Source organism: Chiroxiphia lanceolata, chromosome 13 (genome assembly GCF_009829145.1).
Source record: "Chiroxiphia lanceolata isolate bChiLan1 chromosome 13, bChiLan1.pri, whole genome shotgun sequence".
NCBI classification, from domain to species: Eukaryota; Metazoa; Chordata; class Aves; order Passeriformes; family Pipridae; genus Chiroxiphia; species Chiroxiphia lanceolata.
The window spans coordinates 10,899,331-10,924,691 of record NC_045649.1 but is presented as its reverse complement, the minus strand read 5'-3'; the positions used below and the strand labels follow the sequence as shown (position 1 = coordinate 10,924,691).

At 38.5% G+C, this 25,361-nt stretch overlaps 1 protein-coding gene across 1 annotated transcript in view; it reads right to left on the bottom strand.

Moving 5' to 3' along the window:
* The window catches only part of ADCY7 (adenylate cyclase 7), a 60,311-nt gene that overhangs the window by 13,284 nt on the left and 21,666 nt on the right, over nt 1-25,361 (bottom strand). The window contains 17 exon segments of the mRNA XM_032701373.1: nt 94-191; nt 1,021-1,093; nt 2,111-2,177; nt 2,604-2,608; nt 3,002-3,024; nt 3,283-3,489; nt 4,723-4,855; nt 8,372-8,396; nt 8,399-8,428; nt 8,431-8,528; nt 8,762-8,889; nt 11,557-11,668; nt 11,977-12,125; nt 14,406-14,555; nt 15,350-15,514; nt 17,515-17,715; nt 18,953-19,491. Coding sequence (XP_032557264.1) covers nt 94-191; nt 1,021-1,093; nt 2,111-2,177; nt 2,604-2,608; nt 3,002-3,024; nt 3,283-3,489; nt 4,723-4,855; nt 8,372-8,396; nt 8,399-8,428; nt 8,431-8,528; nt 8,762-8,889; nt 11,557-11,668; nt 11,977-12,125; nt 14,406-14,555; nt 15,350-15,514; nt 17,515-17,715; nt 18,953-19,123 — 1,835 coding nt within the window. The 5' untranslated portion in view covers nt 19,124-19,491.

Here is a 25,361-nt window from a genome sequence, read left to right as displayed (position 1 = left end):
ACCCTCAGGAACTCCAAAAAGTTCCATGCACACGAGTTTCACCTCAGCTATTGGTTAATTTTAACTATAGATAATTAAAATACCATCACTTACTTTGGCATGATAAGCATCTGTATCACAAATATACAGAGGAACACAAAACTGGCACATGCAAAGTAACTCTTCAGTTTTAGAATAGGAATGGTGCGATACTGAAACACAGACCAGGATAAATGTTCAGGATAATTCCAGGGTGGGGTTTTTTCAATTCTATTACATTTTTGTGATGACACACATATATAAGTTTATACTGTATCATTAAAAATATACCTAGAACTAAAAGAGAACAAAAGAAAACCACCAAAAAAAAAAAAGGAAAAGAGAAAAAAAAAAAGAAAAAAGAAAAGCATTTGAAAACCTGTCAAGAAAAAACATCCCAGTCCAAAGGATAATTTCCAGCTGGCTGGAAACCCGGCAAGTATGTAAATCAGTACTTCACAGATACCCACAGTCCAAATCCTTATCAAAAAAGGACATACAGAGAAGTAAACCTAAAGTGTATATACACACCCACACCAGTAACAGCAGTACAGTGCACCACAGCACAGTAAATTAAAGAGCAGTTATTCAAACAGAAAAAGCACACTGTACCTGACAAATACCAGCATTATATCTACAATGAAACTACCACAGAAAGCAAGTATTTCTTTAGGGATGCAAAATCCTTTTTTTTTTCCTTCTTTAAATCTCATTATTTTTGTGAGTAGTAGTTTATATAGTAAAATTGCCAAGCTCCCACTAACACCCTTATGGCAAGAGTTTAACCACAGATTAGAGACAATCTCCATTAATCTACAGGATTCACATTCTCAAGGAAGCTCAAACGACTCATGCAATCTGCTTTCCACCAGTCACCAAAAACCTCTTTGGATGTGCAGTCACCTCCAGAACCCACTTTCAGAATGCAAACAGTCTCCACACATTTTATGCTGCTCTGAAGCACAATCAAAGACCAAAAATGATCATTTTGCTCTTACCAACCTCTTTTTCAAGACCGGGTTCTGCAAAAATCAGCGAAAATCCGCAGAAGTCATCGGATTTGCCACACCCGGGACTGCATCCAGAGAGACACGTGTTACAAGAGCACACAGCCGGCCAAGGACACAATGCAAAAGCATCACTGTGTGGAGATTCCAGAGTGCACAGGGTGGGGGTGCCACTCTCCTACACACATTTGACATTCTGCAAGGTTTTTCTGTTTCACAGCGGAACACAAGCGGTTATGTTTTGATGGAGCTGACAGGCAGATCCAGAGCCCTCTCACACAGCAGCATCTGCCAGTTGCATGAAAAATGTAACTCCAAACCTTCCCTAAGGTTTACAAACAGGAAAGTATAATAGCAGATGTTTGAGATGGCTCACAGCCTCCAAAAACTTCCCCTAAATAATATCAGGCCTCTATGAGGAACAGCTGAGGTACAGCCTTGACAGAACTTAGATGAAAGAAAGAGGGTTTTCTTCTCAATTCAATGTTTTACATTTGATAGGCATTTAAATACTGTATTTTATATTAAAACAAAACAAAAACTCACCACCATTGCCAGTGTTTGTCTGCTTTTAAATGCAAATTTCCTGTCAAATGCACCACCTGCAGCTAACAGACCATTTGCCTTCAGTGAACCAGACACTAGAGCAACTTCATTATTATGTCCAAAACTGTGTTTTGACTTTAAACATAGTTTTTGTTCAGGACAACACCCCATTTCCTGACACTTCTTGTTTTAATAAGGAGAACACAAACATTAACTTCTATCCCATCCTACATTGCAGTTCACCTCATTACTTTGAAACAGTCATAAGAAACAAAGCAATGATTTTGCTGTTTCTCAGTACTACATCACAGTGAACAGCTAGAAAAACCACTGGCTTCTTGCTGTATAAAGCAGTAATACTCTCATATTCACATTAAAACCAAAAAGAAACTAAGTAAAAAAACAAAGACCAAAAAAAATGGCAAGACAAAAATCCTGGTAATATTTCATTTTTGATAAGTGTATTTTATATAGACTTAAATTGAAATGCAGATTAATCTCAAAGAAAATATTTAGAAAAAAAATAAAATACTTCATACTTAGTTGAACTGAGGCCCTCAATGGTTGACATCATCTCATCATAAATACTTCCTCTATCCTTCCCTTCTGAGATGAATTTCTGAGAACAAAATGAAGTCTCTGTCACAAAAGCTATTCAGAAACAACTCATGGCTACAGAGCACGCTTTCCTCATCACATCAGTGGGGTAAGCTTCCAGGGAAAAGTTAAACAAGAATGCTCCAAAACTGACAAGCAAATACATCGATGGACACTTTAGTGTCCAATTACTCAAAACGTGGCATTTTTCAATACAATATTTTGATAACTGAGAGAATGATTCGCTCCTTACTTAACTCAGTGCTACAAGTACAATTGTAGCATTTATACATACAGTGCCAATTCTTTATTACAGTATAATGGCAATATTAATAATACTAAACAAAATATTGAAAATACATATTACTTGTAATATTTATGTTTTCTGATAATATTATGTAAAACCTGTTTATTTTGTGCTGTAATATTACAAACTAGGTCTGGCATCTGTGAGTAACTAAAAGCTGTGGTAGCACAAGCAGGTAAATATACACATAGATACAGTATATGAGCTGGTTTGGTCTGTTTTCCACTGCTCCTTAGGGCTCTCCCTTCCCAACTCCCTTCCATCCTGCTGCAGGCCCATCGAGCAAAACTGAACCTAAATGACTGAGGGGCCAGCAAGACAAGGAAGGAGGAAGCTCCTTTTACAGTCTGCTAACAATAACAACCATGAACTAAGAGAACTTTTAGAGGCCAAAGATTGAGCTTTAACCTTTCTAACGCAGAAATACCACACACACAGCGATTAATCACCAAAAGATCACATGCTTACAGCCACACCAAACTGCAAGAGGAGCACAGGAGCACGTATTAAAAACCAAAGAAGGTACTTGACAAACCTATCAGTTGTTCTCTGGGCCCAGTGGAACACAAGGGTATTTCCTAAACAAAATAAAGAAAACAAGGTTTACTATGATTGTAGCACGCTAGGGATTGGCAGAGTCTGAATATTGTTAAGTTCCGACAGAAAGAGGTGATGCCCAGATACCTTCTCAGTTCTGTGCACACATTTAACACCAAGAGTAACAGTAGACACTGAGCCACAAAAATCATGTCAGATTCTGAGTTTCACACCACAGACAGTAGGAGCAGTTTGCAGTTGTAGGTTGACAATCGCTACTTGAGGCCTCACCTTTCTTTGCCTTCCTTGTGAACTTGAAGAGTCACTGCTCACACTCTCTCTGTGGTTCAGGTGGGCAAAGGGCCTGGCTGCTCCCCAGGACTCTAAATAACGTGTCATCCGAACAGATGCTCTCATCTTCAGCCCGTCGTTAACTCTTGTTTTAGGGAGGTGATTATTTGATATGCATTGTTTGGACTAACAGGAAAAACGAAAACACTCTCATTTAGAAAACAGAGTAGTTTAAGACTATACAATCTTGGTAGGAACTCTAAACACATCAGCAACATGTCAGCCTTCCTTTATCTCATTAATTAATGTGAGCTAAACCAAATCACAGTGTACACAATGAATTTGCTTCAGCTGCCTTTACAAGCCTTCACTTGCAACACAGCAGCAGTTAACTTCCAGGTTTATTCAGGATGATGCAAGGGATCGCAGGATCTTAGGGACAGATAAAGTTTCCTTGCAGTCAGTACAACACTGGGGAAAAAGATTCCAGATTCCTGAGCAAGGGTGTATCAAAACAGTGGTTAGGAGAAGATCCCACAAATTACAGACTCCACATTAGATTATATCCTATACCATGGGTGCTGAGTCAGGCAGTATAGACGGGGTATACAGCACTACCCTTGCAGGGCTACGAGGAAGCAAAAACTACAGAATAAACTGATACATCAGTGTCCTGCTAGTCTCTAACATTTCACAAGCATCTTCAAGTTAGCAGAGACCTCTTTAATAGACTTAGATCCCCATTCTGAGAATATGAGCTGTGTACATGAAGGGGGGTGCACTACTGAAAAAAGGAACAAAGATAAGATTCTTTCTAATTTAAAGATAGGAGTTCTTTCTAATTTAAAAAAAATTCAGCTATACTGGAAGTTTGTCATTTGCATTCTTTTTCATTTGAAATACTTTACTCATCAACCACAAGCTGATTCAAATAGCAATGCTCTAGGTGTTTGCAGTTACCAGGCTCTAAAGGAGCACCAACAGTTGCTACCTTTACAACCCTGAAAGAAGGTGAACTTTACTTTTAAGGTAGTGAGGAAGATATCAGAAGCCATTTTACAGGGTAATATTTTATCTGAATTGGCCACACAGTACAGGTATTCTTCCATTACTTTCATCCCACCTTTGACCTGGACTTGTGAGGCACACTCTTCAGCAAATATATGCCAAATATGTGTTTTATTAAGCTGACCACATAAGGGGTTTCAGCATAACACTTATTACTTTCAAGCTAACAGGCATGTCATAAACAGCAGGACCTGCTTTCAGATCTGAACTCCCAAATCCAGCTACTCAGCTGACTTACACCACACTTTAATTCTGTTCCTGAATGAAAATATTGTATGCACCACAGAAACCCATGTACTTAAAATGTATGTACATATTTGAATAATATATATGTTTAAAACATATACATACCCTTGGATCAACTACTAAGTAAGTTCTGATATTCATGGATTCAAGGTAAGGATCCCTCAGGTGTCCATTCCCTTCTTCTACTTCATAAGCTTTGCCTAGGTGATTTAATGTTGCTTCAGTGATGTGCACACGGCTGAGAAGGGGAGAAAGAACAAGAGACCCAAACACTCACAGAAAGGTCACATGTAAGCATTTCATTTACATTTCAATGGCCACTGCTGACATTTCTGCTTTTCAGCCATCTCCTGCTTTGGCAGCCCACTGCAAAATCCTGCCAGTACTTAACATTGTATTTGCAATTCTTCATTGCAGTTCTTCCTTGCCTATCTTTAATAGCAAACATGCTGAAAAACACTTCCCATAATGAGATACTATCAGTAGAAAATTAAATTGAAATAAGCAGACATATAAGAAGAAGAATGTGATCAAAGGAGATCTGATGACTGACAAGACAGACTCACAGGCAGCTTGTTTCAGATGGTGAGAGCTGCAGGGAAAACTCAGGAACAAAACACAAGCAAGGACTGTCTTGTGCTGGAAATGCACGAGAAGGGGAAAAGACAGTTGCAAAGTCTGTGGGGAAAAAAAGCTGGAAAATATTTTTTTGTTAACTAGGAGGATAATTCTGTAAGTCTGTGTTTTCTGACTGAAACAATCTGAGGAGAGCATGACACAGCAACACCACCAACACACTTCTAAGGGGAGCAGCTAGTATTGTTCTGTACCCATTCGCACTTTCCCTTAAATATCATTTCCTTCAGTATCCCAAATTACGTCTTTTCATATAGATTATGAGTAAAGTCTTTCCACATAATTTATCAACAAGAGACTTACGTGTGTTCATAAAATATCATTTCTTATGTTCTGCTTTCCCATTGTTCATCTTCTCGTGCTTTTCTGATTTTTCTTTGGCACAGAGGGGCTAAACTCTGCTGTCAGTCCTACAATCCACTAGCTCAGGGCTGGGAATGGAACATTTCCATAATGGAAGCTGACAGTGTGCAGCACTCCCGCCTAACTACAGAGAGTAAGGGAATCACCATCCCATTCACCTTTATTTCTAAATACTGTATGCAGGTTTGCACAATTATTTATCCAAGACCTGAATTACTGGCTGTGACTTCCAACAAGGAAGAAAAAAATTCTTCAATACTCTTCAAGCCAAAAGGTAAGAGTTTTGGAATATAGATGATGGATGCTTTTATTTGTATATTGATAATTGTTTCTCAAAAAAAAAAAAAAGGAAGGTTAATTGTTACCTTGACTACAGTTTCGCAGTCAAGGTGAACATTCAAATCTGAAATTTTACAGTTTACTCTAAAGCATAATTTTCTTCCACAGAGACTGGGGCATTCTGGGTGATTGACTGAGCCTTAAAACAACCAAGCACTGCAGCAAGTTTTCTATGCTTTTCCACTCACCCAAAAGGCAGTGCATTTGCTCACTCCCCACCTTCTCCATTTTACCAAGCTTCCTCTCTCCTCCTCGAATCACACACTGTCACAGGACATTTCCAATCATACTGCAAACTTCTTTCCCAATATATGTCGATGATTTCTCAGCAGTTACTAATTGCTCACTGATTCCAGGATGAGCACGTAACCGAAAGCTGCTCCCGCTGAAGCTGCCTCTCACAGGCAGGCTGTGACATGCACTGCTGCACTTGTCATGCTGGGACACAACACCCAGCACACTGCACCCAGTTGCCTATGCTGACAGGCCTGAGAATAACATATCCTGATCTTCCAGGCATATGCACAGTAGAGAGAATTGGTCATAAAGGAATTTTTAATTTTGTTTTTATGCTACTCCCTTCTGCTTTAGTGCATTATATTGTTATGAATGCAAATAATTTTTAAAATCAGAAATAAGGTGAACAAGGATACTCTGCCACTGAAAAGAAAATATTTAAAAAGCTAGAAGTCTTCCTGCAGCCTTTCAAAAGCCTTTAGAATTTCTTCATTTACAGAAACTCAGAATATTATTCTTCCTATTGTAAATAAAACCTCTAACCGGCTCCTAATGACAAAACTTCTGCTTCCAAAGGAGCAGGACTACCTAACACTGGAATAGAGAATCCCTGACATATCATTTTTCTGCAAAGCAGGAATCAAAGATAACATAACATTTGCATTGTGAATTAAAAGCCTTCCTCCCTGTCAGGTTCAGTCTTCCAAAAGTGGAGGGAGTTTCCTCTGGCAAGTTTTGAAACACAAGATAAGCTACTGCTAGACAGGTATATAGAAAGTATTAAGTGTAATATTTCTGAATCAGCGTGACAACCTAAACCAGCTTAATTCTTTACCAGCTTATCAAATACAAACCTGAAGACCATAAGGAAATAATCCGAGTTGTTAAGACTAGGCAATGGTCCTAAACGTGACTAAGAAAGTATGTCTTCATGCCAGAGTCATGTCGTTTGCTTTACCAACAAAAAAACTTTACAACTCTGTATTCTTGCTTAATCAACACACTAAAAGACTCAACCCTACTGGTATTGTAATTGTTAGCTAAGCTCCAACTAGTTTTCTTTCTGTTTCGGTCATCAATGTAAGAAAAAATTTGATATTCATATTCCCTTATCACTTGGCAGGAATTAATTTTTAAGTTACAAGCATATACTTAAAAGCTGTCTGAGGTGCAGAAATAAGCAATCTTGCAATGTCACTGGTTAGAATCTCTTTCCCTAAGAAACCAATACTTTAGTGCTTAAACATACCCACACGAATGCCATTCAAATAAAAATTAGTAATTTGCATAGACTATCAAGAAACTGAAAAAATCAGGGTCTCATTCAGGAATGGAAAAGGAAAAGCCTTATAATGGTCTTTTATTCTAATCCCTAAACTCAAGTTAGAAAACAGAAAAAAAGTATACTTTCCTAAATGAGGAAAATGCAAAAGGTTACTGTTTTTTAAAAACAATTATATTTCTCCTTTTCAATGAGCATCTTAAAAAAGCCTGAAAGAGTATCAGCTTCAGACCCAGTCCTTGCACTGCTGAGAGCACATGGCAAGTTATGCTACTGCTCTGCCTCGGCTCTTCCACTCAAGACCACCCACTTCCCTTCCCATTCTGCCCGTGACAGATGCTACACAGGGAGAACATGCAACAACAAACAGCTCCAGACTGTCCTTGCTTGGATACTCCACACCAGGCTGTATTTTAATTTCTGAGTTGTTTGTGGGTTTTGGGGTGTGGTGAATATAGAGCTGGTATAATTCAAGTAGTGCTGATCAATACATTAACAGAAACACTGGGTAAATAGCAGCTTGGCCTTGTTGACCCAAGCAGCACATCTATTCTTTAGCTAAACTCACAAATGCAGTATTATCCCTGTGCACAACATGGATTAACTAAGTCAACATAATGCACTGCTGAAGACACACACGCTTTTCCAATGAAGGGAAGGTCAAGAAGCAGTCACTTGCCTAAGAATAGAATTTTATAGTTCATTGAAAACGCAATCAGAAAAGACTAACATTTTACAGCTCTGCTAAGTACACATTTGTCCTATTTTCATCATCCCATTATGAGGATTTGTGTCATGGCACAGCTGCAAACTCCAGGCCCATGACAGAGTGAATCAGCACGAGAGGGAGATCCTCCACCCCGGCGGGGTCGGCCGCCCAGCGGGCGGGGGGGGGACCTCGGGGCCCCGCGGGATTCCATCGGTTGGCCAAGGACACGTCGTGCGACCAGACTCGTACTGCCACTTCCGCAGGCCGATCACCCCGCACAGCACGTTCCCAGAGTGAATGCCAACCCTCATGTTGATATCTACTCCTGTGGCTTCTCTCACCTTCCTGTGGAGGGACGAGGGTATTAGCAGGAGATACACTTTTCATTTTCTTCCCTCCCACTGGAGATCTGTTCAGGCTTATACACGTAATGCAAAGACAAGAGACAAACTTATGACCTAATGCTTAACTACCCAATTATAACTAATAAACACACTTTGAATGTTGACAAGAAAGCTAAGAATTACTTTATTCAATATATTCATAGTCTTGACACATTAAAAATATGTAATACTTACTTGATTGCTTCACAAATGTCGAGTCCCATTTTGACACAGTTCCTGGCATGAACTGGTAAGGACACAGGTAGGCCTGAGACACAGTAGTAACAGTCTCCCAGGATTTTTATTCTCATGCATTCATTCTCCTGTGAAATAAGAGTAAACATATTTAACAGAAGAAAATGAACCCCAAGTAGGCTAACAGCACCAAAGCCAGTGGTTTGAGAAAGTAAGGCTTTGTTGAATCCTTGTTGAAGCAGAGCTTCCTTCTTTTCCCCACATCTGAATGCCCAGACAGTGCTCACTGGAGAGCAACAGAAACAACCACTGCAAGAATTTCTGAAATAAAATCACCTTACTTGTTTCTCACATTTTTCTTGGAACTGTGTTTGAAAAACTATAAATGAAATAAAACTCACAGAATTTACCACCTAAAGGATCAAATCTACTTATCTATCTTTTAATCTTCATTGTTATTAACACTTGAATTATGGGCAGCTGGTTCACCTTTTCCTCAATTTTTGCACAGCAGCCTCATAATTAAAAGTGTGCAGTATCACAAAACCTGTATTGAGGGAAAACTTAGGAATTAAGATGCTCAACCCAGTAGCTGTACAAAAGCAAAATGGGGTTATTTTTTGTTTCAAAAATGGCTGAAGAGGAAGCTGGCACCCTACAGTTTGCTATTGCTAATAAAAAAAACCCCACGATATCATATGGCCACAAAAAAAAATTTTTCCTAACTGTGCAGCAGAGGATATGGCTCTGTTGGAGACTGGCAGGAGAGAGGAAAGAGGAAGAGCAAAAAGCTTCTCATACTGTCTTTTGTTAACACTTTACTGAAGAGTTGTACCTGAAGAAAGATTTCAAGCAAGCCAGGGCTAATTCTGCAAGGCTGTTTAATGTTTGACTGATAAGCAGAGATGGCTTAATTTGGGCCAGCCAATACCTCCAGCTGTCCAACCCTACCTGCTGTGAGAACACTCCAGCAGTTCCTAAATCAACTCCAAAATCAGCCCAAATCTGCAGCAATTTACCAAACTGAGCTGTTCCCTCATCAGTCAAAGCCTTGAGGGAACATCCATCATTCTCCACCATCTTAATTCATCCCAGTAGGTTCTGAGCATTGGCACAAGTGACAGCCTTAGATGGTCAGCAGGGAAACCCAGCCCTAGATTAGAGCTGTTGGACTTCAGTATCCAGCTCAGTGTCCAGCTTAGCCATCCATTTTTATTAGGTAAATTGGAGCCCACGACATTCGTACATTATGGAAAGATGACAGAATACTTCCTGGCAGTACAAAAATAGCACAAAAAGCAGCAATCTCTTCTCACAGCTCAACCACAGAGTTGCAAAAGGCCTTGACTCATTAAATCCAAAAGACCTTGACTCACTAAAGACATTTTTTAAACAGGGTAATTTACAGACAGGAGTGAGAAATTAAAACATATCACAAAAATTTAGAATCTTTACTATCTTTCTATCTGAGAAACAGTTAAAGTGACCAAATGTCTAACTTCAACTTCAGCTTCTACTTTGGCATTAAAAGTAATTTGGCATTTGGCAACTAAGATGACATGACTTATTCTGCCTCAACAGCTGCTTTGGAACAGTACAATTGCAATACAGGTAGTTATGACTCTCTTTTTTTGTTAGTAGTTGAAGACTTAACAGCAACTGAATTCATATAAATGCAAATTAGCAATATCATTCAGTCAAAAAGGTCAACTAGGATTTAAGAGAGGTTTTAATCAGTGGTAGATTAAAGAATTTATTCAATGACATCCACAAAGGTTAAATTAAAGTAATTTCACTCCTCTGCTATATTGATAATTTTAGAGTTCTCACTTTTTCTGAAGAATTTTTAGAATTTCACAAACCCAAGGTTCTCCAAGTTCGGTAATTTTCTAATTTTCATTCAGTATATCCAGATATAACCATTATGAAATCAAACCAAACTCTTTAAACAATAGGAAGATTTGATAGGTAGTCATCAGTCTTGACTAATGCTTTACCAATGCTAAATTTCTAAAACCAGAATCTGGGTTGGTATTTGGTTTTTTGAAGTCACATAGGATGCAATAAATTGCAGCATTTATTTTCTTAAAGCCATAACTGCATCATAATACTGACAGAAAAATTGATCGATACATCAGAACATATATTGGATTGGGGTTAGTTTTAAAGAATAATAAAAATCGTCATGCAAATATGTAGAAGATACAAATATGTAAGTGATAAACTGAGTTTGTGATTACAGTTGCAAAGAAATTAACCTCAAGGAGCATTTGGAAGTGGTAAGAACTACTGCCAGCCTGAGGGGTCACTATTGATGGTATGTCTTAGTAGGGACCATTTTAAGCTACTTCCCATTCTTACACTTTTCTGCAAGTATCCATTAGTAATTAACACTCCTGAGCTAAAGAGCTCTTTGTCTGCTGCCTCTGAATCGACAAATTTAAATGTGTGTCAGACTTCTCCATTTGTGGAGTCAATACACAATCCCTCAAGCTGAGCACAAACGAAGCTGCTCCTACAGCCCTATTACAATCATTTATCACCATCAGACAGTTTCCCGAGCAATACAGATAAACCTTCAAACTTAAGAATTGGAATTACAGTAACAACTTGCTAAATTTCCCATTTTTGTTTTAAATTTTGATTTAATGTGATTTTGCTAGTTAGCTTTAAAGCCAAAGCAGCCTTCCCTTCTGGATTTCAGAAGCACTAATACCTAAGTGCTTCCTGTTGTGAAAGAAAGACTTCTCTTTCCCATGGTGGCTTTTATTCTACAGCACAAACTGTAAACCCACCTTTGCAATCTCATCAAACTTCCCAAAAAGTTCGTTCAACATCACTACGAGGTCCTTAGGAGAGCAGTCACTGGCCAGGCGAGTAAATCCTACAATATCCGCATAAAGAATGCTAGACAGGAACAAAAGGAAAAAACAGGATAAGTGAAATATGAAGATACGTCAATTCCACAGTCAGCATAAATATTAAAATGGAAAGCATCTGTATCTTTGGAAAACAACTCCAGAAGAAAGGGTTCAAGTGTCTCCACTGATTTAGAAGACAGCACGCCAGCTCAAGACACATTTTCTTTCTATGATGGGAGAGAAACTCACTTCAGCCTAAAAATCTACCTCCAGATTTTAATTTCACTGGACTATATGCACTGTTAGGAATCAGCAGCTTGTATTAATACAATTACTTCTAGAGTTCCCACTTACCTAACATTTTGGTGCCTTTTTACATATAGACTGTGGAAATTATTGTCATGCATTTGCCTATTATCATTAGTTTCCTTTAGTCGCTCAATGATTGCCAACTTCATTTCCATAGAGATATGAGCTGGTAGGATGGATAAAAGCAAATTTTCCTAAAAGGAGGGAGGGAAAAAATTATTAACACAGTACATTTGAAGCGGCAGGATTTTAGTGACTGCAAGAAGGCATTAAAAAACAAGCAAAAAAAACCCAAAAGCCTTTATTCAAATAGTTTTTGAGTAATGCATGTCAGGTTTTCCAGAAGACACTTTTAAGTTTCTGTTCTCAAAATTATTGATATCACAGTTATACGAGGATGTTGCATATTTTTCTTTTGTTTCTTGTGACCTAGATGTGGCATCTCTCTGTAACCATGAAACAAAAAAAAAAAAAATCCGCATCAAGTACTACAATTTCTGAATAAATACATTTTACTTTGACCACTAATCTCAGTGTTATGTTGTCATTGTCTGATTAAGCTGCTGTAAAAGTTTATATTCCGTAACTAACAATCTATCCAGTATTAAAAACCCTAATAAATTCTCAAATGCTGCAAAAGCAGCGACAGATACAAAAGTGTCGACAATGTGCTGCTACAGCTTAACTGAGCCAGGAAGCAATGCCACTGAAATGAAGTCCTTTGAACTGAGCCAGAACACAGACTCCTCAAAAAACACTTCCATTGTGTGGCTATTCCAGGCACTGTTTTACACTGGCTTTGACTCAAAGCCTATTCTTCAAAGAAGACCCTGGTAAGTTGCTGGGCAGAAGAGGAAGACAAAAAGAGAATACTTTAACCCAGGAAGGGCTCTCCCACCCCAGAGACAGAGACACCACAGCAGAGGAAATGTGTGGAGCAGCTACGAGCAGGAACTCTTTCAGATGACATCAACAGCAAGGTCAGTGCATTGTGTAACTAAAATGCTGCCCCTTTGGACCAAATCTTTGTCTCACTTTTTTCAATACCTTATGCAGCAGTGTGCAGATGGCAGTAAACTGCCTGGGTTACTCAACCACCAAAAGTGCCTGCCACCAAAAAAAATAGCTTGGGAAGAAGTGGGAAGAAGTAGTTCTCGAGCATCAAGTAGTGGCCTACACAAGGTATAGACAGCAGTTTGGTTTGAGACTGCCCCAGAAACTGAAACACGTCCTTCCCCTCATCTACTATTTTAGTACCAGAAGAATGAACCTTGGGGAACAATTTAAACTGACAGCAGATTCCCAGTGGATATAATAGGACCACTGGAGGCTGACACATTACACAGTTTTCAAGAAAGTGATGAAGAACCCTGAACTGCAGTTTTCACATCTTCTTCCCAGAGAAAGAGTTTCTGGCAAAAAGGATACTCAAAATTGCGTGACAAATTGCCACACAGATGAAAAGAAAGCTCTCCATAAACTTAAGCACATTTACACTTCAAACAGGGAGACATTAAAAAAGAAATAAAAACTCAAAACCAAAGCCCTAAACCCCCTGGAAGTCACCACTGCCCAAGAAAAGAGAGCACACTGCCTGTGTAAGGTGATCAGATGGTTCCCTGGTGGCTGTGTGGGGAAACTCTGCCAGGAGTTTCATGCAAATTTGTCGTCTCATCTCACAAGATTAGCATCAGGAACAGATTGCACTAGCAGTGTGGCATTTTCTTCTTTTCAGTTTGATCGGGTCAGTCACTTTACAGCCCCTTCCTTTTATCTAATAACTGGTGGGCAGAGAACACAGCACACATCAGCCTTCTAGACTGCTGTTCTTAACCCTACTTATACCAGGATAAAAGAGGAAAGGTGCCCTAGTTTCAGCTTTGATACCTCTCTACGATCCTTCCTCAGTAAGAAATTAGTGTTCCTTCCTTATTCCTTAAATACCAGTGGAGTTTATGGAAATAAATTATTTATACTCAACTACTGTAATCTATTACATGATTGTTTTCTCCCTTTGGGTCCGATTTTCTCCTTCTAGCAAAAGAAAAATAATTTGTGAGACAAGAAAATATAAGAACAACTAATACTTCAGAATTCAGACCAAGGGAAGCATAAAACCAACTGGTGAAATCACCTTACATGTAATTTCAGGGCATTAAGGACATGTTCTTCTAAGTTACCTTAAGCCAGTCCCAGGAACACTTTATACAGGAAAAAAGTAACTAAAATGACTGGCAATTATATTCCTGTTAGAAAATACTGTGATTTTCATATAGACAAGCCCCAGAGATCAACTTCCTCCCTTTAACTTCCTTCTTTTGTTACAAATGGCACAACTCTTATTTTTGACACTAGGTGGGTATCACAAAGACTGGACCAAGCCTTTCAACATGCATTAGTCACCAACCTCATGAAATTTACACCGACTTTGGAAATGAAAACCAGCAATTCACAACACGAATTAGCTCACTCACTTGTTGCCTCTTTTCAATCTTCAGTTTCATTCGGACCTGAATGCACTTTAATGTGTATCTGTACAAATCCCACGAAGCAACCTGCATTTGGCGTTTGTGAAATGCACCCATCAAGTTACCACAGAGGAAAATGACAGCATTGGCAAGAAGCTGCACAAGAAGAAAAATATTTACCTACTGCATAGCGGTCATTGATATTCACTAAGACACATACTAGTCCCATAAAAACAATTAATCCCGACCGCCTTCCATTTCCTCCTACCCTGCCACATAACAAATCACAGTGCTGCAATTAGCCAGGATGTAGCTGGAAAACATAAGCTAACTTTCAGAGTCACCAGCATTCCTGTACAAATACACAGTAGAATAACGAAACAGAAAATTCTGCTATCCTTTAACGTTTGTTTCCAGGCACCGGTGTTTGATTTATGGAGAAACCGTCTACAAACTCATGCATCAGCACTGTGTGGAGTCTGGCACACACCTGCACCAAATGAGCTGGGGTGCTCCTTTGAACACACCCTATTAATAAGTGTTGGGAACCCTAAAAACACTCAGCAGCACTCCCAGGCCCTGCTGACACCCCAGGGCAGCAATGGCCCTTTTGATCCACCCTGTGGGCAGTGCCTGATAAAGTTAGATAGACCCACCTGAAACAGCACAGATTGGGAAGAACGATTGTGACAAAGTTAATCATATTTTTAATAACTTTGTTTAAAAATTAATAGAACAATCCTGTCTTTTCCACTTAGGTCAGAAAAACAAAATGTTATAGATTTAAAAATTCACAATTTTACGAAAAGCCAAGTTTTTTGGGGCCAAGCTCTAAATCCATGAACTTGAAAAATCCATGTGGAAGTCTGGAACTTTTCTAAACAGAATAGTTATGCCAATAGCAATATGACTGTGGTATTTAATTACTTAACCAGGTGGTATTTCCTTACCTGAAATAGAAAGGATTCCTTCTTTTCCTGAGAAGTCATGCTTACCACAGTGCTTAGAACAATAATATGGGAGAGAGCAGAAAGAACACTAATTATGACAGCACCTCGCATCCCAAAGGGTAGCATGGTATAAACTGTGAAGATTATGAACAGAAAGAATGGCACCTTTGGAAAAAGAAAAAAAAAAAAAAATCACATTATTAGGTGTCTCCCAAAAATCACTACAGAAAAAGGAGCAAAGCTGGAGGATTTCAGGCTGAACAATTAAATATTCACGTTTCAAAGCAGTTAAAACCATAAGGACTGTGGTAGTTCTAAGAGTTTTGGGGAATTGCAACTACAGATTCACAGACAAGATTGTTTAACGACATATCACCTATAATTTTTCAGGTGTCCTTGCCCTTTATCCTGAATTTATCCATTACAGCACAGATGCACTTTGGATGCACTTTGTACTCACATGTCAGGAACAGTGTGTTGCAAGGGTAGCAATACTGAATGGAATCAGATTTCTCACCTTCTCCAAGTTATTATTCTAATTTTAACATCACCCAATCACATGTGTATGTTTACCCTGTGCTTGATAAAACCCAAAAGTCCAATCAATACTTCCTGGTGCTGACAAAAAAGAATAACCTTTATTGCCACTGACTACATGCTTAGCTGCATGGATTTTACAAAATGCACAACAGGCCACTGAACTTCAAGGGTCAGTAGCAAGGCCTATAATACTTAAATCCACATTTATAGATTTGTTAAAATGTTAGCTATATATGTGGAAACAACTCCAATGAGAGGAAAATAGTGCAGCATTCCTGGCTCAACTCCATCTCATCACAGCAACTCTACTTGTGCCATTCCAGACAGGAGCTTCCTTCAAGGAAGTCTCAAGGCCCCTTCTGCACTTCAGTGTTTTGCCAGAATAGATAGTTTGGTTGGGACAACAATAAAGAAACAAACAAACAAACAGGAAAATAAAACTTTTCATTCAGCAAAAGTAATCGTCCCATGTTCATCTTTATTATTTTAGTTGGATTAAAAACATTTTCTGCCTATTTACAACCCCATCACACAATATTCTGAATGCTTGTTACAGTTTTAAAGCATACAGAAGCAAAGGCCAAATCTGCATTTAAGCAGTAGCTTTAATTAGTGATAAATTCATAACGAGGTGAAAGTCTGAAATGAGTCTATTCACTTCTACATTCCAGAATAGAGTGTCCTTATATTTTAGACTTAAAATATGAGTGAATTATTACCACATGACAACACCATGTTGACTTGCAGCACGAAAGCAGCAAAACCAAATCTTACTTCATTACATATTTGTACATCTATTTAAAACAGCAAATTTGGGGTTTTTCCTAAGGTAATAGCTACTTCCTCAAGTTAAAAAATACTGAACAGCAACTCTAAATGCACAATGCTGGATCCAGGCCACAATGCAAATCAGATTTGGTTGTTTAACTGATAATTTATATCTTTCTTTATTGAAATAAAGAGGGGAAGGGAAAGAGTCAGTAAAACAAGATAAAAAGCCATTTTTATTTAATTAAAAACTCTTCTGCTTGCATTATGAGAGCTTAGGAGGAGTTTCCTACAGATTATGATATTTTTGGCATCATGAAATCGCCCATCTTCTGATCAGAGATAGCAAGCAATGAACTTTAGCCACACCCAGCTATGCCAGTGTGTCATTAATTCTTATTGTTCACTTCACCTCTCCCACTGACTTAAAAACGTGCTCCCTAGGGCACACCCAGCTCTGGAGTCCTTTATACATTTCTTGAACACCTCTTTGACCCATATACATTCACAAAGCAAGTATTATTATGAAAAATTCTCTTGGAGATTAATTCATAGTAATTCAGATTTAGTAAAAATACCAAGTAATAATACAACTAATTTGCAACTTAGAGACGGAAATCCCACATAGATTTATGCAGTTATCTAATTTTCTCAGCTGAACTATATTGTCACTGTAACAAGGAACACAAACTAAGATTTACTGTAATAGATCAGTAAAACCAATTTAGAAAAGTGAACCCAAATTTCATACACACAAAAAAATTGCTATAATGTTATAACATCTGAAAAAAACGCACAAACACATTCCTAGATACCACCGTTCCGTGTGAGCACCTGAATGAACAGGACACACATACCTGTTCCCACAGCTGGTAATCATTTTCTTTTTCAAAAAGAGATACATATCCTACAGTCAAGAAGCACATCCAAATCATCACTCCAAAGAACGTGAGCCACCTTCGGAACAGGGACTCGATGCACAACAGCAGGTAGGTGACTGCAAATATGCCCAGGGCAGCACACACGGTGATGATGAAGGCAGGATGGGAACCTGCCACCTGCAAAAGCAAAACAGAGTGTTACAGTCATCCAAATGTCCCCTGTGGAAAAATGAAGGATGCATCTAGACTGTCCTGGAAACAGCTTGGATACCTTTAACATGCTGAATTGAGTTCCTAAGCAGACCAGCTGTGGCAGCATTAACGCTTTCTGATATTCACTCACATAGAGATGATATAATAATTCTATTCTAGATACTTATTCTACCTCAGTTCCACCATTATTACTTTTCAAATTAGTGGATTGGGGTTTGTCTTTTAAGCCAAGTTATAACTACACTATATCCATAATGCAGATGTGCCCAAAGAAATGTATTTAAGGAGTTCAAGCTTTGTTAAAAAGCTTGCTCAAAAAATGCTTTAGCTAAAAAACTTTCCAGGATTTACAGGAGATGACTTGTTACAAATAGTGTTGCTATTCTTTCCTTTCCTAAGAAATAAAAGCTAAAAGGGTTACAAGTGCAAATGGTAAGATCAGATTTGTTGCTAAAGAGAGACTTAAACACACTTTATCATGAAGCACAGTGTTTGGAAAGCAGTGTTAGAAGGCAATGAAAGGTTATAAAAGCTACCTTACTACCTTTTTGCAACATTATCTTTATTTAAACTTCCTTTTTTACCAGCTGTCAACTGGGCTGGCTTGAAGAACACTGAATTTCTTTTCAGAAAATCATATAACACTACATAACAAAAAATTCTTTGAGCCTCATCTCTCATGCCTATAGTGACCCTGCTCTTTGCTAACTGCCTATTGATTCAACAGATCAGACACTGTAGTGGGAGATTCTTACTGTGTATCTACAAATCTTTAAAAAACCATATCACCTCAGGAATTCGTAACAACAAATCACTGTGATATTTTACATGCCTTATATGACTCTAAAAAAAAATACGAGAAATGTAGGACATTTTATCTCATGCTCTTGTTCCTTCCTTGGCTCTTTTACTACTTACTTATTATCATAACTAGCATTTAACATAGTTTATTATTTGTTCAAAACATGTAGAAAGAAAACAAACAGCCCTTATAGTAACTGTGAGTGTGCCTGACAGCACTGTCTCCTTTCTTCCCATCCCTCCAAAAACATATAGAGTATTACATTCACCATTACTTGATTTCTTTTAGCACTACAACTGTGATACCATGGGGCATTGAGCATTATTTAGCCAAAAATGTCTGATAGAGACTCCTCATCATGTTTGAAAACACTGAACACAGAAAAAAAAATATACTCACATCAGTGACAAAGAAGATGATAATTAGAGTAGTCCAGAAGATGATTGCAATGAAGAGCAGCAGTAGCAGGAGGGGATGCTGCTGGCTTGTGTAGCGGTACTTCTCATAGAGCGGGTCTGATATCCTGCAGTCATCATTTTCATTGAAGAAGTATTTACCTTTAGCTGGCATTTTCTCCTGGGTTGGTTGCTATTTCTCTCAGTTCCCAGTGCACACAATAAGACACAGCTGAAGCTACAGCTTCAAACAGAAGTTTTGTCTTCTCACTGCTGCCCCTGTGATCTTCAGGCACACTGAGTAACCCACGTTCTCTGGTTTTGCTTCTCATGAGCATCAAGTTCAGCTTTCCAACGCAATCAAAAGCCAGAATTAGCCTCCCCAAAACCACAGGCAATTCATCATCAGCTCTACGCATGAATCTCCAGATCAGCTTGTATTTGTGCAGATAGGAATTTTTGGCATGAGGGTTTTTTAATTATTATTTTGCAAGTCTCCAACTCCTTTCCAAGAAGGTTGAATCTCACTTCCTGGGATGAACACTGCAGAGAGACAGTACATTAATGTGTTCGGTTAAGCGTATACAATGTTCCCCAAGGCGGGGGGTCGAGGGGGAGGGGTATAAAAATAGTTCATGCCTTAAATTTTCTACCTGCGTGCTCTAACCAGTGAGTAAAAGCTGTTTGCCCCGGTGAGGGGCAGCCCAGGAGCCCCGTGTGTGGGCAGTGGTGCCCAGCACCCACAGCACTCACCAGCAGCTGCTCTGCCCGCCCCAACCCCTCCTTTCTCTGGCAACTCAAACATTTTCATATGTACATTTTCATACTACATGGTGGGGGGTTTTTTTCCCTTTGAGCAAACAGCAGTTTCCATGAGCATGTTGTGTAACTGAATGCTCACACCTCTTTTGAAGTTGTGTGCACCTGTGTGTGTGTATATATATATATACATATTATCATGATACACTTTGTGTTCTTTTCCAAAACATGCATCTTAAAAATTAAGAAATCCTTTTTTTATTCCTTTCACACTTCAATTAAGGCATAGAAAATGAGAAAAGAATACAGTTGTCCAAGCCAAAATTCATTAAACTTTTTTTTTAAAGGATACTTAACATCTAGTTCCATGTATTTCATTCCACTAAAAGGGATCATGTTTCCAAGGCAACACATGTGTTCTGTTAACAATGAACATTAAGGAGTGAACTGTATTGTTAATTACTAATGATCAATGTTCTTCAAATAGATTCATGAATATAGTTCACCCAGTGCCAAGAGCCATAAAAAAAAGGCAGAGGGATAAGATGGAGGGAAGCATGAAAAACAGGATTTCAGAAGTCTTATTAAAACTTGATAACTGGACCACAACTTCTTTGCTTGCTACTGCCATCACCATGGTGCCCAATGCCAGTGCTCCAGGGAGAAAGAACCCAATAAACCCACTTTTTTTTTTTTTTTTTTTTTTAGAAAAGGCAAATCTTAGCCAGCTACTTTCAAAAGGCAAAATGTTTAACTTCGCACACACGTTTCTACTGCATTCACACTACAACCAGAAAAAAGTTTCAGAAACCATACTGAGTGATTTCACCTCTGTAAATAGAACCAAACATTACCATACTACCCAATTATTAATGACCAAGCAAGCAAAACTAGACATATCAATAGTGAGACTGGACAAAAAAAAGTGAACTTTTACAAAATGAGTAACTACAGCTTCTTGCCCAGACTATATCACAGACTTTGATTTATGACAAAAACAAAAGAGACTGTATTGCATCACTTTTACCGAATAAACTGACATATGTATTAAAAACAGAAATAAATTGAAGACACCTCTTAATACATCTTTCCCCTGTATAGTTAATGGTACACCTAATATCTCACCAGTACTGGACTGGTTATTACTGAGCTTTTCTTCATAATTAAGGACCTCCCATTTCTCACTTGAAATAATCATTCTGGTACTTATACTATCTGCATGTGAATAATAATGCTCTTGCAAAGAAGTGTAAACTTAGAAATCACTGCCACTTAAAGGAGATATGAAGAAGAAATTGAAACATCTGCATATTTTTTAATGCATTTTCCAAGTCCAAGTTAATTGTGAACTACTTCACTCGAGTATAAGCCAGGCTTTTCTCTGAAGATAGAACTGCCAGAAGGTGTGTACAGGAGCAAGCATTTTAATCTGAATTTGTATTTTAATTAAAAAAAAAAACATGCTACAAACAGTAGGGATGTGATGCACCAGAGAGACAGACAGCTCACTGAACAGCCTGAAGAATTCCTTTACCATGGGAGTGGAGGTGCAGGAACACACAGCCTGATGTGAACCATTATGTAAAAGAGATGACAGGCTTGCTGTCCCTGTTCTGTCCAAAAGTTTATTTCAGAATAAAAAACAATGAAAATGTTCTTAATATACTTGCAGAAATACGATTTTGAGGGTAATTTTTATGATATAGAGGTTTTTTGAGAGGAAGCTTTATTTTTCCAATTAGCAGAATCCATTTTCAAAAAAACAATTGTTATGCAGCAATACATTCATAATTATGCAAGACAACCTGTCTTGGGTTACTTAATACTGAAATCCAAGAAAAATTACTTCACAGCTTGCTTTCTGTAATTTATTCTTCTGACCATGTCAATTAAAAAACAATATCAAGGACAATGTCTATTCTACAGAATTATACTGTGGGACTGTGGTTCACTATTACCTGAGCATCATCTGATGCTTAAAGGATGAAAAATGTGTCCTGTGTCAGCTTGGAACTATCTATGAATGTTATTGAAGAGCTTTACAGGACATCAAATTGAAGAGAAATATCTTTTCAATGGTTTAATCCATTTTAATAAAAAAGAGATTGCTTTCTTATTGATTTGGTTTTTTCTGCACTGATTTCATATATATGCATTAAAAGCAGTCATGAATGACCCCTGGGTCATAGCATTTTCTTCTCAAAACTTTACTAGATAAAGAAACTCCCCAGCAGTACTTTATTGATTTATCAAGAATATAATACACTGCATAAATGCTACTTTGAGATTAATAATTCAACTCTGATCTAGTTTCAATTTGCATTCCATGTCCCACTGCCACCACCACCCCCCTTTTAAAAAGTCCCTACTTTTTGTGCCCTTCTCCCTTTGAATATTTTCCAGGAACTGTTTGAAAATGTAGAACACAGACAGGAGAGAGAGAGAAAAAGATTCTGTGTCCTGGGGTGCCCAGTGTTGCATCTACCCCCTGCGGAACACCCCGGGAGACCTTCTGCTGCTGTCTCTGCCGGAGCCTGTGCAGAGCTCAGGAGACAAAAGTGACATTTGCCTGCTTGGAGCCAAAGCTAGGAGCTGCTCTCCTAGGCACATCCATCCCAATTAGCTCTTGATCTCTCAGTTTTTCTAGTGCTCAAGTAAGTAGCAGAGACCCATCAGTTTCCCCCCCAACATGAAGGTACACTGCACTGGGCCTTTTTTTTTTTTTTTTTTAAGTTTTCTTTTTTTAAAGCACTGCAGGTCACACATCAGCCCGAGGGTGTTGATGCACGTGGTAATTTCAGCACCCTCCTCCCCAGCAAGAATCTGCACGGAGCAACCAAGGGCAGATGGAGGAGGGAGAAAGGGAGAACACTGAAGGCATCGAGGGAGCAGAGTAGAGCTGCTCATCCCAGGGACTTCTCTCTGGAGCTCTGGCACAAAGCAATCTCCCCCCCCCCACCCGGGCAGTGCAAGGTGGAGCAACAGAAAGACTCGATCCAAAAGTCAGACTGATAACTATGAAACAGCTCTGGGATGGCCCTCCTTTATTCTCTGTATTTGTAGAGTAGGAACAGTTTCCAGGTGCTGTATCTGTCACAGGCTGGGGAGTGGATCTGGCAAACCCTCACCCTCCAGCCCACGTCAGGATGTGCAGACAGCCAGTGATCCCATCCTTCTTCCCCCCTCTTAGGATAATTATTCATAGCAGCTACTGACCAAGTTAATGCCTTTCCAAACAGAATCCCAGAATATTGCAGATCTGTTTTGAACTTTACTGATGTATTTACAAATGAACACATCCACAGTAACCACCTGGATAATTTTGAAAGCATTTTATCACTTAGTTGTTTATCTACCAAGAACTCAAGCCTTGATCCCCTGGAGCTGTCCGGTTACCAAAGAGCAGTCACATCCCAAAATAGTAAAACAAACCCTAACAGCAAGAACCAAAGGAATTGATATAAATTGCCTTATTCCTCTCAATAACTGCTCACAAAAGCAAGCAGAAGCAGTTTTTCCATCTTTAACTACTACAGCACAGACAGATTTTCATTCTATCTTTTGTTTCACACAAATAACAACAGTGTTTCTGAAATTACTTTAGCAATTTCCCTGACAAGAATGATTGCTGACTGTAATTATCCATTAGCAGATATTTAAAGGGAATCAGGAATCTATAAACATCCAGTAGAATAATTGAAGGAGATCAGTAGATTAAATACGGATTTCAGGCAAAAATAATCTTCAGTCTAGTGGACTCCACAACTAATTCAGTCTAGGAAATGAACTTCAGCAATCCCAGTGTACACCACAGGAAATACCATTCATGTTAAAGACAACACTTCTTCCTTTTAAACTTTGCTTTCAGATGTTAACCTGCAGTCACCTTAGCTTTTTCAACTCAGACAAAAATACTAAATGGAGAACAGGTGTGTTTTTAGTGATCTATCTGCTAGCAGTGGCAAGTTTCTTTACAAAGGTGAACCTTTTCTTATATTTTGAAGGCTTTTGTGTGAAATTTCACTTTCCTTAGTTGCATTTAATTTCTGAAGAGCTCCTCCTGCAATACAGAAAAATCTTCCTTACATTTACCTTCTACTTTCTTACGAAAAGTGAGCATGTCCCCTTCAAGACATCATCACTCAGAACTATATTTACATAAAAAAACCAAATCAATACAAAAAGTAATCTGTCATTTGAAAAAAAAAAAAACCAACCAAAAAAAACCAAGACAAACAAACAAAATAAAACAACAAAACCAAAAGTGGGAGAAATCCCACCACGTCTGAGCAATCAGCAACACTATATCACCTGAGCTTTACCCTTGAACATTAAGAGCCTTGGCAATGACAGTGCTAAATATAGTGCAAAGAAAGCATTGAAACTGAACTTTTTTTATTCACATTCTAATTCAGTAGATTACTTCTTCTCTAAATTGTTTGTTCTACAATACACCTCTGTCAGAGTGGGGGAGTGCAACAGCAGAGCTATCAATGAGCTCTGGAGCTGGCCCAGGGTTTGGAGAGGAAAAGCAAACCACAAGTAGGAAAGCAATGGCAGCATCGAGCTGTTAAACTGACTCATCACCTCTCACAGGTGAGAAAAAGAATATCAAGAACACGATTTCTAAAGTTGGGGGTGGGAAGGTGGGGTGTTTGTTGCTCATTTTGAAGTACTACTATTATTACAGGATGTGCTTTGAGGAAAGAGATTGCAGTCACAGAAAGAAATCTCTGTGTTACTGATCCAGGTAGGGCAGAGAGATGGTGACAGAAGATGGCTCAGAAAACTGACTGGTAATTTAAGACCAGCTCACAAACTTAGTAAAAAAAAGAAAGAAGAATCCATGTAATGAGATTGATGCAACTGAATTACATGGGAGGGTTTACTACTGTTCTAAGGTAGTTTTTATTATGAAAACACATGGTGGTTTAACCAACGAATCTATTAAGCCTTGTAATTAACTGCTGGGTCTGGCTCAGTGGGGCAGAGGAGGAAGCAGTCCTTTCATAATCCTGGTTTTCATAAGCAGCAAACTCCAGGGTGTAAAGAGATACATCACACCTGAAGGGAACTGAGCTGTTCTTTGCATCTTTCAAAATCCAAGGTGTGTGATTATTTCTTGACTCCCTGTCCCCCCGTCACATCCTACAGATAGATTTCCTGACTTTAGCTGGTTTAAAATTGAACTTACTACTCAAAAGTCAATATTCCACTCTCAGTTTTCAGTGACCTACTTAAAATTCTTGTCTTTGAACACAGTGTCCTCAGAAGCCAGGATACCTTTTCGTTGTGTAATTTCAGTTTAATTATACCAAAAGCAGAGTGCTTGTGCAGTTATTTAAAGTAATAAACTCCACAATATTAAGCTATATAAGCTGCAGAAAAAAAAACTTGAAACACAGAACATTAAATTTGAGCACTATGGGGAAAAACAGAGTTTTCAGCTAAGGTAGGAACAGGGAGAGAGTCTCTGTGTGTGTAAACCTCAATAATTACTACTAGAATATCACTGATTTTTCCCAAAATTTAAATTCCTGATATTTTCAGAAGATCTATTTTTTAAGGGAAAAAATGTATTGCAGTAGGTAATACTCAGCCTTTATTGAAATTAGCAATAAGGAAAAAAAAGTCAAGAAAGGTATGTTTGAACT